Source organism: Emydura macquarii, unplaced genomic scaffold (assembly GCF_026122565.2).
Source record: "Emydura macquarii macquarii isolate MOO-44397 ecotype Brisbane River unplaced genomic scaffold, CSIRO-AGI_Emac_v2 contig_2676, whole genome shotgun sequence".
Classification (NCBI taxonomy): Eukaryota; Metazoa; Chordata; order Testudines; family Chelidae; genus Emydura; species Emydura macquarii.
This window is the reverse complement of record NW_027132813.1, coordinates 46,083,030-46,096,443: the sequence shown is the minus strand read 5'-3', so window position 1 is coordinate 46,096,443 and position 13,414 is coordinate 46,083,030. Positions and strand designations below refer to the sequence as shown.

Here is a 13,414-nt window from a genome sequence, read left to right as displayed (position 1 = left end):
TAAATTTCTTTTCAGCAATGGAGACAAAACTGATTATTTAACGGTAGACCAATTAGTGAGCTTTCTAAATGAAGTAAGCTTTTTCATACATTAACTACCATACAAATCTGTCTGCAGTGGCTTGCTTCTTCCAGTCTTCTCATTGCATGTATCATGCCATCATTTGCTATGCTTCTGATCTGCTGATCTTTTCATTATGGCAATATCCAGGTGCAAAAATCAGCTCCAACCTTATATGTTCTTGTGCTTTCTCTGTGTTGGCTTTGCGGATTGCTTCTGTTGATTACTTGCTGTGGTGTGAAGCTATTGTTTGTTTTATAAATTTCATATTGTTATATTCAATGTAATTTCAAATAAAATATACTCAGTGTTTTGTTATAAGCAATTATTCTACTTCTAGGCATTTGATTACTGTATCTGCTGATAACAGAAATATGAAGTGGGCTTTTATATGCAGTAGTTTGATTCTCCACTATCAATAATCTTGTCTGTTTATTACAAATCTGTGGATCATAAGGATATTTTAATGCATTATATGTGATTCTGAAAATATTAAAAATGTAGGATAGGAAGAAATATATTGGCAGCAGTATTTCTAAGATGCACATTTATTTAGCAAGATAAATTGAAGAGTATGCAGTTTCTTCAAAAAACACTATATCTGAAAAAGTACTGCATTATAGTGTGTAATTTTCTTCTATTTCTAAAGCATATTAAAATGTGGGAATATGATTCACAGAGCTACACACCACTTAAGTGAATTGGACAGAATTTACTTTAAACAAGTGAAGTATTATGAACACCAAGTAATTCCCCAGCTTTTTACCAATGGACTGCAGAATTATATGACTTCTATTTAGGGACTTTGAGGGAACTGATGAGTTATCTAAGCACAAATTTAAAAAAGCATACAAACAAATTGCTATTTTCTCATTTCTCTGTGCAGAGATTTAAGCAAGCATCTTCCTATGCATCAAGCTAATAGCATATCTAAAAGACAGCCCTTTTGTTCCTTGTTCAAAAAGCAGTATATACCTTATTCATCACCAAAAGTAAACCAAACACAGGACGGATTTTTTTTTTAAAGTAGAAGAATAAAGATAGGATGAGATTACAGTTTTACTACTGTCACATGGACTATGTACATGGAGTAAACCACACTTCAGTGGCTGCCCAAATGTGTCCCAACCTTGCAAACAGTTATGTGCATGCTTCATCTTACTACTGCGAGTAATCCCACTGAAATCCATGTTTACAAAGCTAAGCACATGTGTAAGTGCAAGCCAGCCAATTGACTAGTCAAATAATGTCCATTGACTGATTAATTGACTGCCTATTTTTTGACCGTGGTCAAATATTTTCAAATATTCCAGCAAAAATGGCTGCCACATACATCAGGGCAATCTTTTTGATTGCATCATAGTGCCATTCTTTCATTTTTTAGAACTTCATTTCTTTGTTTTTCCCTTATTTCTGAGTTAAAATAACTGAGTCTAGTAACTTGTTTGTAATTAGGCATAACTATCTATCTCAGGCTAAGCCTATTGGAGACCATAAAGTCTCAGGGCTTGTCCACATGGTGTTGGCAAAGTGCATTAACTGCCATGTGGTGCCCCTGCTGGTGCAAACGAAAAGATACCTAGTTGCATTAAAGTAGTACGCTAGAGCGATCATATGCTTCTCATGTGCTTACTGCACCCTGTAGGCAAACCTCTACTCTTTTTTATTGTTGTCACTGTTCTAATAAATTGATGCTTTAAAATGTTTGATCGTTTTGTTTTGTTTTTTACATGATTTGACAATACTTGACCGGTCTATTGACCAGTTATTTTTGGACCAGTCAAATGCCCAAGTCTAGTCCTTTTTCCATTTACGTTCAGAAGAGAACAGATTAAACTGTTGCAAAGATATAGCTGACCTCCTTAAAAGGACTCTTACTCTAGGCTTCACGTTTAGTGCTTTAAACAGCTGAACTGCTTGAAACATTGGGTATATCCTTTGTACCACATGTAGAATTTCAGTTTAGTGCCTGTTTTTTTCTTATCTGGGTTGTTAAAAATTAGTAATGTTTACACCTAATTTTTAGGCAAATTACTGCTTTTTGTCATTTTTAAAAATGTGTTTTATTTGAATTATATTTAAAAATGTGTCCCCTCTTAAACTCCAAACTTCTAAAGATGAGCTGCCAGCAACCACAGGAACTATTTAGGGCCTATCAGCTCTTTCTGCAAATTGTTTTCAGCCTTGCAAATATTGTGAAGTCTGGGTATATCCACGGTGTATTTTATAGAAACCTATAGTTGAATTGTTGCCCGTGTGGATTTTTGTCAGGTTATATCAGTTCTAACCTAAAATAAGAAACCTCACTTTTGTTGGAAAATATAGTGGAATGTACATACTTACCCCTACGTTCTTTAAACACAGCACATTTTACAATAGCAAATTTGGTACGTAGAGCTTAAAAACAGTTTGAGAATTATCCTATTGCAGAATGCAGCAGGCTGATTTATTCGGTGGGCATCTTGCTGTGAACACATGACACCAGTGCTCTGGGATCTGGACTGGTTGCCTCTTGGAGTTTAATGCATTGCTTATGATCTGCAAGGCCTTAAGTGGCTTGCGATCTACCTACCTCAGATATCTCTCTTCCCTTTAAATATGGCCAGTGCTCGCTAGGGTCAGCAGAGGTCCTTGAGCTGGAAAACATAAAAGTTTTTTGAGAGAGATTAGGTGGTTGAGGTAATACTGTTTATTGGACCAACTTCTGTTGGTCAAAGAGACACGCTTTTGAGCTTTCACAGAGCTCTTCTTTAGATCTGGGAAAGGTGCTCAGAGTGTCACAGCCAAATACAAGGTGGAACAGATTATTAAGTATATGAGTTAACAACATGTTTCAAGGGACTAATTAAAATGAAGTGGGCCATAGACATCTCCAGTCCTAGCACAAAGGAGGGTTAGTGGGTTAAAGTGGGTTATCATTATGAAAAAGATCCTTCTTGTTTAGTAACTTTCCCCTTTCTGCTTTGGTGAAAAGAGGCCATTATTTCTGCTGGACCTCACAAAATCCCAATAATGGAACTGGCTTCTAGCAAATTACAAATGTTTCATATATCAGAAAGTATTTATCTGACTAGGTAAATGGAGGCCATATTTGGAGAGCATCTGTTTCTTCCCTCTTTTCCCTTTCCAAAATAAACAGGCATTCTCTAACCCTCCTCCTCCCCCTTAAATGATTCACCCTCCTATTGTTAAGGAATGTCTAGTAGAAGGGTATGGATCCTGTCTAATATGGTAACTAGAACAAGCAATAGCAGATCTGGTGAACATGTGTGATTAGTCCTGTGAGGTTCGTGCTTTTCACATTGGTCAGCTATGTTTTGCATTATAAATTCCCCGTGCCAACAAACTCATTGGAAAAAAACATTTACACCGGGGATCCGACTTGACATTACTTTTTTTATAACACCTCACAAATTGTCAAGTACTACTAGAATTTTTTTAATTAACTAAACTTAGACATATATTTTACCCAAATGAAAAAACAAATAAGATAATGAGCAGTGATCAGGACAACAACAAAAATCTTACCATTAGTTCCCTGCATTAATTTTCTGTCTGTGATTGCTAAGAAGACATCGTTTGCCTTCTCCCATCCGTTTTCTTCCCCTGTATCACCTCTGTTCTGTTTATGATTATCCATGGAAGAGTGAAGTGGGGAAGAGCACTCTTCTTTAAAAAGAACTCCCCACCCCTCTTTCTCTCCGTTCTTTCAAATGATGCATTTTCACTTATGGTGCAAAGTGATTACATGTGGTTGCATGCTAGTGTTGTGCTCCTAAAAGATGCTTGGCAAGGAATGTCCTGCATTCAGCTGCTTACGTTTCATATTTCATCTGAGATTTACTTAGATATCCAGTGTGTAGTGAATTTAACTGCTATACTTCAGATGCTGTATGTAGACTGTCAGTAGCATTAATAAAAGAAGCTTCATTAACTGCATGATTAAATTGGCATTAGTTGTAATTTCTTAGAATTAACCAACCACACATGCCAATGTGTTGGTTGTAAAGAAGAGATCAGGTTGCTTATTTTTGATTGGACACTTCTTGTTATTGAACAGAATACCAAAATATTTATATGTAAGGAATTACAGCAAATGCTTATAGTGCCTCTATTAAGCCATATGCATCCCACACTGTCTACTCCTAAATTATTGGTCAACATTTGTGAATGTAAATTACAGCTTCAAAACTGTGCACCCTCCTTAGTAAAAGTGTGTTTCCATGGTCATATTTGTTGGTTTATTTATTATTTGCTTTTGCATCCGCTTACATGCCACTACTCAGTTGAATTATGTTTTTAATTTTTTTAATGGAGAATCAGGCACACAGTGTGCAGCTCTAATCTAGTATGGGGAAAAAAAGTGAAAATCGCATTGCACATTCTAAAGTGAATGTTTCGTGAATCAGACTTTTAGAGATCTATTGGAAGTCATTGACACCTAGAATGCATAAATATAGTCTAAACGATATAATTGTATAATATTATTAAATCCCTACATCATTAATTACTATGAGTTTTGGGATGACACTATGAAGATTTTTTTTTAATTAATTACAGATTTCCTCTATGATCCTAAGCTGATTTTTCAGAAAGTTGAATGACCCAATATTAATACAATTCACAGAGATAATTGACACTATTTAACATATTTCTAAATGCAGGTTTTGGAATAGAATATTGGTAGCTTTTTATTTTCTTAATATATTTTAGTCATCCATACTGATGAAGTCACAAGTTTTCTGAGGGGTTAATTACATTACTGTCAGTCAGGCCCATCAGTCTGCATGACCTACATAAAAGATTTCTGACAAAGGAAGAGGATTTACCTGTTGTTAAAGGATCCGCTGTTAAATGTCAAAGTTTTATTGGCACATGCACCACATCCATTATTTTACTGTAATGAGTAAATAGCAATAATACATGCTATATGATTGCACTAGAGTATTTTCCTGTGCAAACTGCCTGTGTTTTTTATAGATGAGTGGATTTAAATTTATATGATGCTGAAGTTACAGTTGGGATATTCTGTGAGTTCTAGCTTTAAAAAGTTGTCCACCTCTTTCTTTCTTGTCTGTAGTAGTGAAATGTTCTTGGAATATAGCCTGCTAAATGATGTTATTTTCCCACCATAGCATCAACGAGATCCTCGTCTGAATGAAATTTTATTCCCGTTCTATGATTCAAAAAGAGCAATGCAGATAATTGAGACATATGAACCAGATGAAGATTTGAAGAATAAAGGTAAACAAAGGGGAAAAGTCTGTGTATCAAATATTAATGCCACATTTCTTTAGATATTTTAAGTTTTAAAAAACACCAAAGTAATTTAGGAGCTTAAATCCCAATGGGGTTGAGGCCAGGTCTATAATATAAACTTACATCGGTATGATTGGGTGTCTCATTAATGTGAAAAATCCACACCCCTTAGCCAACGTAGTTATACCGACCTAACCACAGGTGTAGATAGCGCTATGTCTATGGCAGAGCTTCATCCATCGATAGAGCTACCACGTCTCAGGGAGGTGGATTTACTATGCCAACAGGGAAGCTCTCCTGTTGCTGTAGTAGCTTCCTCACTGAAGCGTTACAGCAGCACAGCTGCACTGCACATTTTAAGTGTAGCTCTGCCCTAAGAAATCACTTAGGCACTTTGGAAAATTTTACCCTGTGCTCCTTTTTGATATCTCATTTAGGTACTCAGATACTGCAGTTAAGGGAGACCAGTATAAAACCCTAAGATAGATACCTACCTTAAAATATATCTTTGCTCAGGTACATAGTAAAACGACATGTAAACTTTTAACGAAAGGTATAGAGGTATGCACCTTTGTGCTTTCCTAATCCTGGGATTCTCTGAGCTGCAGAGGCCAATGGTATAATGTAGCCCTGGGGCCTTGTCTAAGTTGCAGCATCCTACCCTGTCTACTCAAAGCCTCAGTTTTGCCCAGAATCTCTGCAGCGCTATCAGCTGCACCATCCACCCCTGACGCACTCCCTACACAAGGGACTGTGAGGAGGTCCTCGGACGGTAGCCTGCGGCCACCTTCCTTGGTTCTTGCATCACAGGAAACAGGGCTTGTAGGGTGCCTTGACACCACTCTGGCCCTTTCACCTGGAGTAGAGTGACTGGCAAAGGGGTAAGGATCTCATTCTGTATATGCTGACCTGAGTTTACTGTGCTATCCTTACATCACACTATATGTTAACAGACTGTTTATGCTTTTTTGCTAAAATTGAACCTGTGAGGTGATGGTCTCTCCATAATTTCCCAGGGAACTCCAGTAAAAAAGGGGAAGGCCCTCAACCAATATTCTGGCTATCAGATGGGAGATCTCGCCTCTCAATAGCAGGGTATTTCTTAAAGAAAATTACCCACAGGACACTCCAGGATCCATTGTTTTCTCTTCTTAGAGTCATAGAAGGGAATTTTGAAGGCTCCAAGTCTATTGGGAGAGTAGCTTATTTTGTTTTCCTCTCCATATGTACCAAAAGCTCCCCATTACCTCCTTTTTATTCTAATCATATTGGTCACATGTTTAATGCATTCATCGGTCTATTACCTAAATGCCAGCATATTTCAAATGTTTTCCCAAAAGGTACAAGGTATAATGAAAATGGTTTGCTCCTGATCAGAATGAAAGATGTGCACCCATGTTTTGGGTGGCCAGAAGTTAAAGAAAATCTGTAGTTTATAGAGATGGGGATTTTGCAGACACAAAACTGTATCTAGAAGATGATGCTGGTCTAAACTGCTACACTGCTTTCTTATTCTTTCAGCCAATAATTGAATCAGAGTAGCAACTTGAACCTGTGGTTTTAATTCTTATTTTCTCTATGATTTCGGTCGCAATGTATGGAAATGTACAATGTCTCCTTCAGAAGAATCGATGGGATTTTTCTGATGATGTTCTTTCATTGGTGGGGTTAGTTCATGCAAGTTTTACCCCAGTGGAATTAGTAGGAGAAGGGGAGGAATTGGCCCCAGAACTTGTGGATCCCCAACATCGGCAGACCATTCATCTGGTTTTTAAACCCAGCAGTCCTCTTGTTGGACGGTTTGCCTCCCATCCACTGTTGAGACAAAACCAGACTAGGTTTTGTCCCATATCAGATGTGGATGCCATTTTGAAGAGCACATCACCACACCCTGCCACCGTGCATGCGAAGTCATGCCAGCAGGGTCATGCCAGTGGTGGCGGGCCCACCCCAATCCTGGAAGTACCGAAATGTCTGGCATTCTGGGAATGCATGAGAAGCCACCCTACCGCAACTTCCAATGGAGGCAAGGGCTTATCTGCGGGATGGCTGTTCACTGCAGTCCTTTACCACACCCCTACTTAGTAAAGCACATAAGCATGTGTGTGCACTGTATACCACTGTGTGAAAGGCAAGACCTCATTCACTGCACAATATCTGTAAGAAACCAGTCCTGCCTCAGTCACTGTACAGCTTGGGTAGTCAATTATTTTTTGTCAGGGTCCAAATTTCTTGGTCAAGGTCTGGACTCCAGAGAAAATAATAATAATAAAAAGTAATAACAATAATGAAAATAATGATAATAATAAGTAAATAAAAAAACATCAGGGTCCATTCAGAAGTGGCTGAAAATCTGGATTTGTCCCATGGCCCACCTATTGACTGCCACTTTTGTAAATCAATGGTAAGGATCAGTAACTAGAACTCAGTAAGGAGCAAACAGCCGTTCCTCATTTGCTGTGCAGTTCATGAATGGCTCAGTAAGCATTTTCCACTGAGGAACTCTGTGGGAGAGCAGCTGTAGAGACTTTCTCCTCCTGCTAGGTGGGGAGAACAGGCCGCTCAGCCTCTTATTTACGTTATCATTGGGGAGGGCCTCATTCGGTCACTAAAATCTTAGCAGATATGCACCAGTTATACACAGTAGTGATTTTTTTTTCATTCTCTTATACCTTTTTCTCTCCAGACTAATCACATGTCATGTTTGGAGCTACTTTGTTTTGCTATTTTAAAGTTCTTAGTGGGCAAAAAAAAACAAACATAAATTTCATAAATTAAATTTCATAAGATGAGAATGTGTGATTTTTTCCCTCCCCTTTTCATTTTCTCCTAACTCAAAACCAGCTAAAGGGATTTCACTGAGATCAAGAACAGAAAGTTTAAGCCCCAAGTGAGAATATTTTAGAAAGTGATGAGCAAGTGAGAGCTTGGGGTTTATGGATTCTCTGTTTAAACAAAAAGGTCATGTGAAACAAAATAAAATTAGAGCTGCTGTGACCTGTCCCTTGCCAATTATAAAGGTCCCACGTCTGACATTAGGAAACATGAACTTCAAATTCAAATTGCATTCAAATTGTGTAATGTAATTATTTGGATGGTTAACTGCCTACCTCCTCCCCCCCTCCCTTTTTAAGCATAAGGCCATTTTAAAAATAGATATTGCAGGCAGATTCTGATCTGATTTACACCAGAATCTGCCCTCACATCTTTTACAATTTCTGAAGCACAAAACAAAAAGAGGTGAAAGAAAACATACCATGAACACTGTGGTCAAAGCTACTGTACACAAACAGTTTCATGTTCTAATGTGCCAGTGTTTAGACAGAAAATGTTTTGGTTTTCATTATCAGAAAAATAATCTACTGTATATATTTCAAACAGTGGGATGGCTAACAAAAGTCTTGAACCTTCCATGTTTTGGAAATAAATCCAAAATAAAATAACTTTGTGGATCATGCTAATAGAATCTTTGGATTCGAGGGTTTGAAAACTTGGGAGAATCTTGTATTTAAATTACTATTGTTAATTTTCTTTCATCTGCTGTTATAAAATACCAGCACCTCTTCATGGTAACAATGTCTGTGTTCCTTCCACCACTGTAATAATCTGTGTTCTCTGCATAAATACAGAAAAAACATGAAGCTATTATTTCCTTCCAGGTCTTATATCAAGTGATGGATTCTGCAGATATTTGATGTCAGATGAAAATGCCCCAGTCTTCCTAGACCGTTTGGAATTATACCAGGAAATGGACCATTCTTTGGCTCACTACTTCATCAGTTCCTCCCACAATACTTATCTAACAGGCAGGCAGTTTGGCGGGAAGTCTTCTGTAGAGATGTACAGACAAGTGCTTTTGGCTGGTTGCAGGTTGGAAACACAGGATAATGGCTTTTATAGTTAATATTGTCCTAGGGAAATCAAATACTTCCTTATATTTACCTCAGCAATTATATATGATACCATAGAAATAGAACAAATCGGATAAATATGGAAAAATATCATAAGTAAAATTCTTTATTTTACAAAAACATATGGAAATGGTAGCCTTTAGGAGGCTGCAGTATTGTTGAGGAAGGTGTATGTGGGAAGATGTAGGGTGCACACTTCTGCAGTTCAGAGGGATTTGTGCTGTGTAATTAAGCCAATTTGCATTTACAGGGATATCAATCAATGACTTCCAGTTTAACTACTTGCAGTGCATAAATCTGGAAACTCCAAATTAGCTAATGAGAGAGTAAATAACAGAGTGCTAAGGTGATATTAAAAAACCACTTTCACTCAGACCTTTTACGCTCCCCCACACATTGTGTATGTAATATTTCCATAGTTATCAAATCAAATTGAAATTATAAGAATTTGTGTGTTGCAGACAGCATGTCATTTACTCTAGCCTCTGCTTCTGAAAAATGACAGATTGCTTGGAGTTTCCCTCAAATGGCTTATGTATTTATTGAAATACTGTGAAAATTGACATAGTTGTTATTGGGTTATTAGATGTGTTGAACTGGATTGTTGGGATGGAAAAGGTGAAGACCAGGAACCAATAATAACGCATGGGAAAGCAATGTGTACGGATATTCTTTTCAAGGTAGAATTTATACATCATTGATAAAGTTTAACCTACACATTTGTAGTTAAGCCCAAATCCTCTCCCTAACAGCTAGCCAATAGGGAACTGTGTAGAGAGGAGGAATCCTACACCACAACGCTGTATGGCTGTACTGCATCCTAATGGAATGAATGATCCATATAGGGTGGTTCCTATGCCCCGAACTCTTAACAGCTTGCCTCTGCTTCACTGACTGTTTCCGCCCCCTTCTGCATGAAAGCATGAAGGGAACCCTTTGCATGGGCTGTCCAAATCCTGCCAACCTTATGCACAGCTGAGCCAACACTGGTTCTGCTGCAAGAGAGACTCACTTAGCTGCAGAAGGGACAGGCTAAATACAGGAGTTGCCCCTTCCGCCAAAATCTTCCTATCGGTGAGATCATCTGTCACATCCCTATGGCTCAGAGCAGCACTGATGGGTTGTGGCTGTAGCCACCACCTTCCTTCCTCAAGTGGAGGGAGTTTTTCAAGCCTGGAGTCCAAGTAGTGGGTGGGAGTAAACGGAGAAATAAAACAGACGTACTTTGTTCTGTCTGTCTTTGCTTCCTATAGAACACACCGTGACTATAAAATACTTTTACTCATGACTGCAGCTTGATCTGTTTTAACATTAACCTTTTCTTAACATTTTAAAGGATGTGATTCAAGCCATTAAGGAAACTGCATTTGTTACATCTGAGTATCCTGTCATTCTTTCATTTGAAAATCACTGCAGGTATCAAGTATATTCATCTTCCATTTTCAATAGCACAATGAAAGTGCAATTATGCCTGTGATAAGGCTCATAATAGTTCAGCTTTACTTGAAAATTCTGTGACAGGATTATGCAGATAAATTAGATTAGAAGTCACTTTGAAGAGATTCAGAGATGTTTGCATTAACGCACAGGTCAAGCTTTAGATTTTTAGTAATGCTGTGATGCAGCAGTGAATTACATTTGAAAGGCCACATTAGCTGAAAGATATTTAATCAGCACATTATTTTGGTCTAAATAAATCCAGGCTTTTCAGTTACGTTATGTTTTTATAAACAGCTAAAAGTATTATAAGTCTCATAATGTTATTGTAAGTGGGCAGCAAATTGTATGAAATACTTGTATTACTTCGGGATTAACTTTTTGCTGTTGATGATGGCTTGCGGGGATGGGGGGAGGCATTTGAGGGAGAGTCTTGGTTAATTTTTTAATGTCACTTTTTTCCAGCAAATACCAACAGTACAAGATGTCAAAATACTGTGAAGATTATTTTGGAGATCTCCTTTTGAAGCAACCTCTAGATACACATCCAGTATGTATCTTTAAAAATTGTGTATTAATTTTATTTGAGAGGTATATTAACTTGGGGTTGCATTATACATAGTGGGGAAGCTTATATATCTCTGGGCATACATTTTTTCATTTGGATGTCCAAGTTTTGGGTGTCCAACTTGTGCTTAGCTGGCTCATTTAATTTCTTTTGTACAGGGCTTGGGGAAGGGCTTCTGGCACAGGGTTGGGGAGCCATGTCCCCATGCTGAGTCAAATAGGGTTGCCTCCCATGTAAAAGAGACCACTTGTAGTGCCTTTGCTTGTGACCTGTGATTTTCAATACAAGATAATACCTCACCCTCCCTGTCTCTCTGTAATTGCCAGTCTTTGATGCTCCAATAGAATGCAAACTGTATTATGCTGTTCAGCCGCTAGGTGGCATTGTGTACTAAAACTTTATTTAAAGGAACCTCTGCTATACCTGGCAGACCATTACAGAATCGAATACTAAACACATGTGGTGTGTATAAGCAAGCTCTGTGGCCAGTCCATAGCTGATACAGAAGAACATGGTGTCAGGAGTACACGAAGAACAGAAACAGTAGGAACAAAGCAACAAAAGTTGCAGGATCTCCTCAACATGCCACTCTTCAATGCCCCAGAGAGCTTAAGCTTTGACAAAAGCCTTCACAATGGACAGACAGGAAGCAGGTATCTTCTTTAATTTATGCTGTGGGGAAGCAAGCAAAGCATATCTTTAAATCTTTAAATCACAAAGATGACCGTGAAAGGGCTCTGGCTATGTTTGATGCATACTTCATACCTCAGAGAAATGTGGGTTTATGAAAGAGAATGTTTTCATGAGAGACTTCAAGAACCACAGGAAAATGTTGAATGTTTTATAAGAGTCCTGCATACGTTTGCTGAAAACTATGATTTTGGGAACGCAAAACATCAAAATACCAGAGACAGGCTGGTTATTGGGTTAACAGATCAAAACCTTTCACAGCAGCGACAATTGAAGAGAGATTTAACCCTAGCCTCAGCTATTTAAATAGCAAAACAGTCTGAACTAGTGAAACCTAGAGAAACTTGACAAATGTAAAAAATCCGAAGCCAGCTTAGAAACTGCAAACAGACATTTGAGTGTTAAAAGTCCATTGTCATAAAAACCCCGAGGCAAGGAGAGAGCTCCCAGGCTAAGAGGGGACAATTCCAGCCTACATGCGCAAAGGTGTGGAAAAAGTCATATCTCAAGAGATGATGCATGTCCAGCCAATGGCACAGCGTGTAAGAAATGCATGAAATATGGACATTTTGCAGCTGTTTGCCACACCTCAGCAGTCAGGGAGTTGACTCGTATCACAGACAAACAAGAGCCGTTGTTTCTGGTATCCATTAGACATTAGAACCTTCCCAGAGAGTGAAACTGAATATTCATGGCAAGACTATTGACTTTAAAATTGACACAGGAGCTGATGTCAGTCATCTCAGAAGGGATTTCAACCCTTCCCAGATCTGAAGTCAGCTGACACAGCTCTGACTAGCCCTGGAAGTATTCTGAATGGCATAGGCCAGGTCACCACAGAAACAACTAACAAAGATAAAAGCTATGCATTCAGAGTGCATGTGATCAAAGACCAACAAATCTCTCAGTTGTAGCGTGGCAGCCATGATGGGCCTAATGAGATAGGTGGAAGAACCTGATGCAGGATTTGGTGATATTGGATTTCCGACAGCTGATCCAGTGCAAATCAACTATAAGAGTGTACAGTGCATAAACGTCTGCACCAGAGAGACTTTGGAAGAGACTAGCTGCAGATTTATGCAAATTCAGATGACATCATTACCTGGGTGTTGTGGTCTATTTTTCCAGGTCTATAGGCACAATGTACTTGAAAGAGCTAACATGTCAGTGTTATCGAGAAACTGCAGTGCACTTTTGCTCACTTTGCTTATTCCAGAACAGCTAGTGATGGGCAACAGACCACAGTTCACTGCAGCAGAATTTAAGTCACTCTGAACTAAATGTGATTTTTTTATCATATTACTAGCACCCTGCATTACCCACAAGCAAATGGAGAGGCTGAGAGAGCTGTACAGACTAAGACAATCCTACGGCAGGAAGATCCATTCCTTGCTATTCTGAGTTACAGATCCACACCAATAGCAGCTACTGGATATAGTCCAGCACACCTTCTGATCAGAAGACAGCTCTGAACTACTGTTCCACCTTT

General features: G+C 38.5%; 1 protein-coding gene across 1 annotated transcript in view; it reads left to right on the top strand.

The window, feature by feature from the left end:
* Window positions 1-13,414, top strand: part of PLCB4 (phospholipase C beta 4) — a 318,726-nt gene that overhangs the window by 220,814 nt on the left and 84,498 nt on the right. Inside the window, exons 12-17 of the mRNA XM_067565311.1 lie at window positions 16-73; window positions 5,196-5,304; window positions 8,979-9,189; window positions 9,817-9,910; window positions 10,567-10,646; window positions 11,133-11,217. Coding sequence (XP_067421412.1) covers window positions 16-73; window positions 5,196-5,304; window positions 8,979-9,189; window positions 9,817-9,910; window positions 10,567-10,646; window positions 11,133-11,217 — 637 coding nt within the window. The remainder of the gene's footprint in view (window positions 1-15; window positions 74-5,195; window positions 5,305-8,978; window positions 9,190-9,816; window positions 9,911-10,566; window positions 10,647-11,132; window positions 11,218-13,414) is intronic.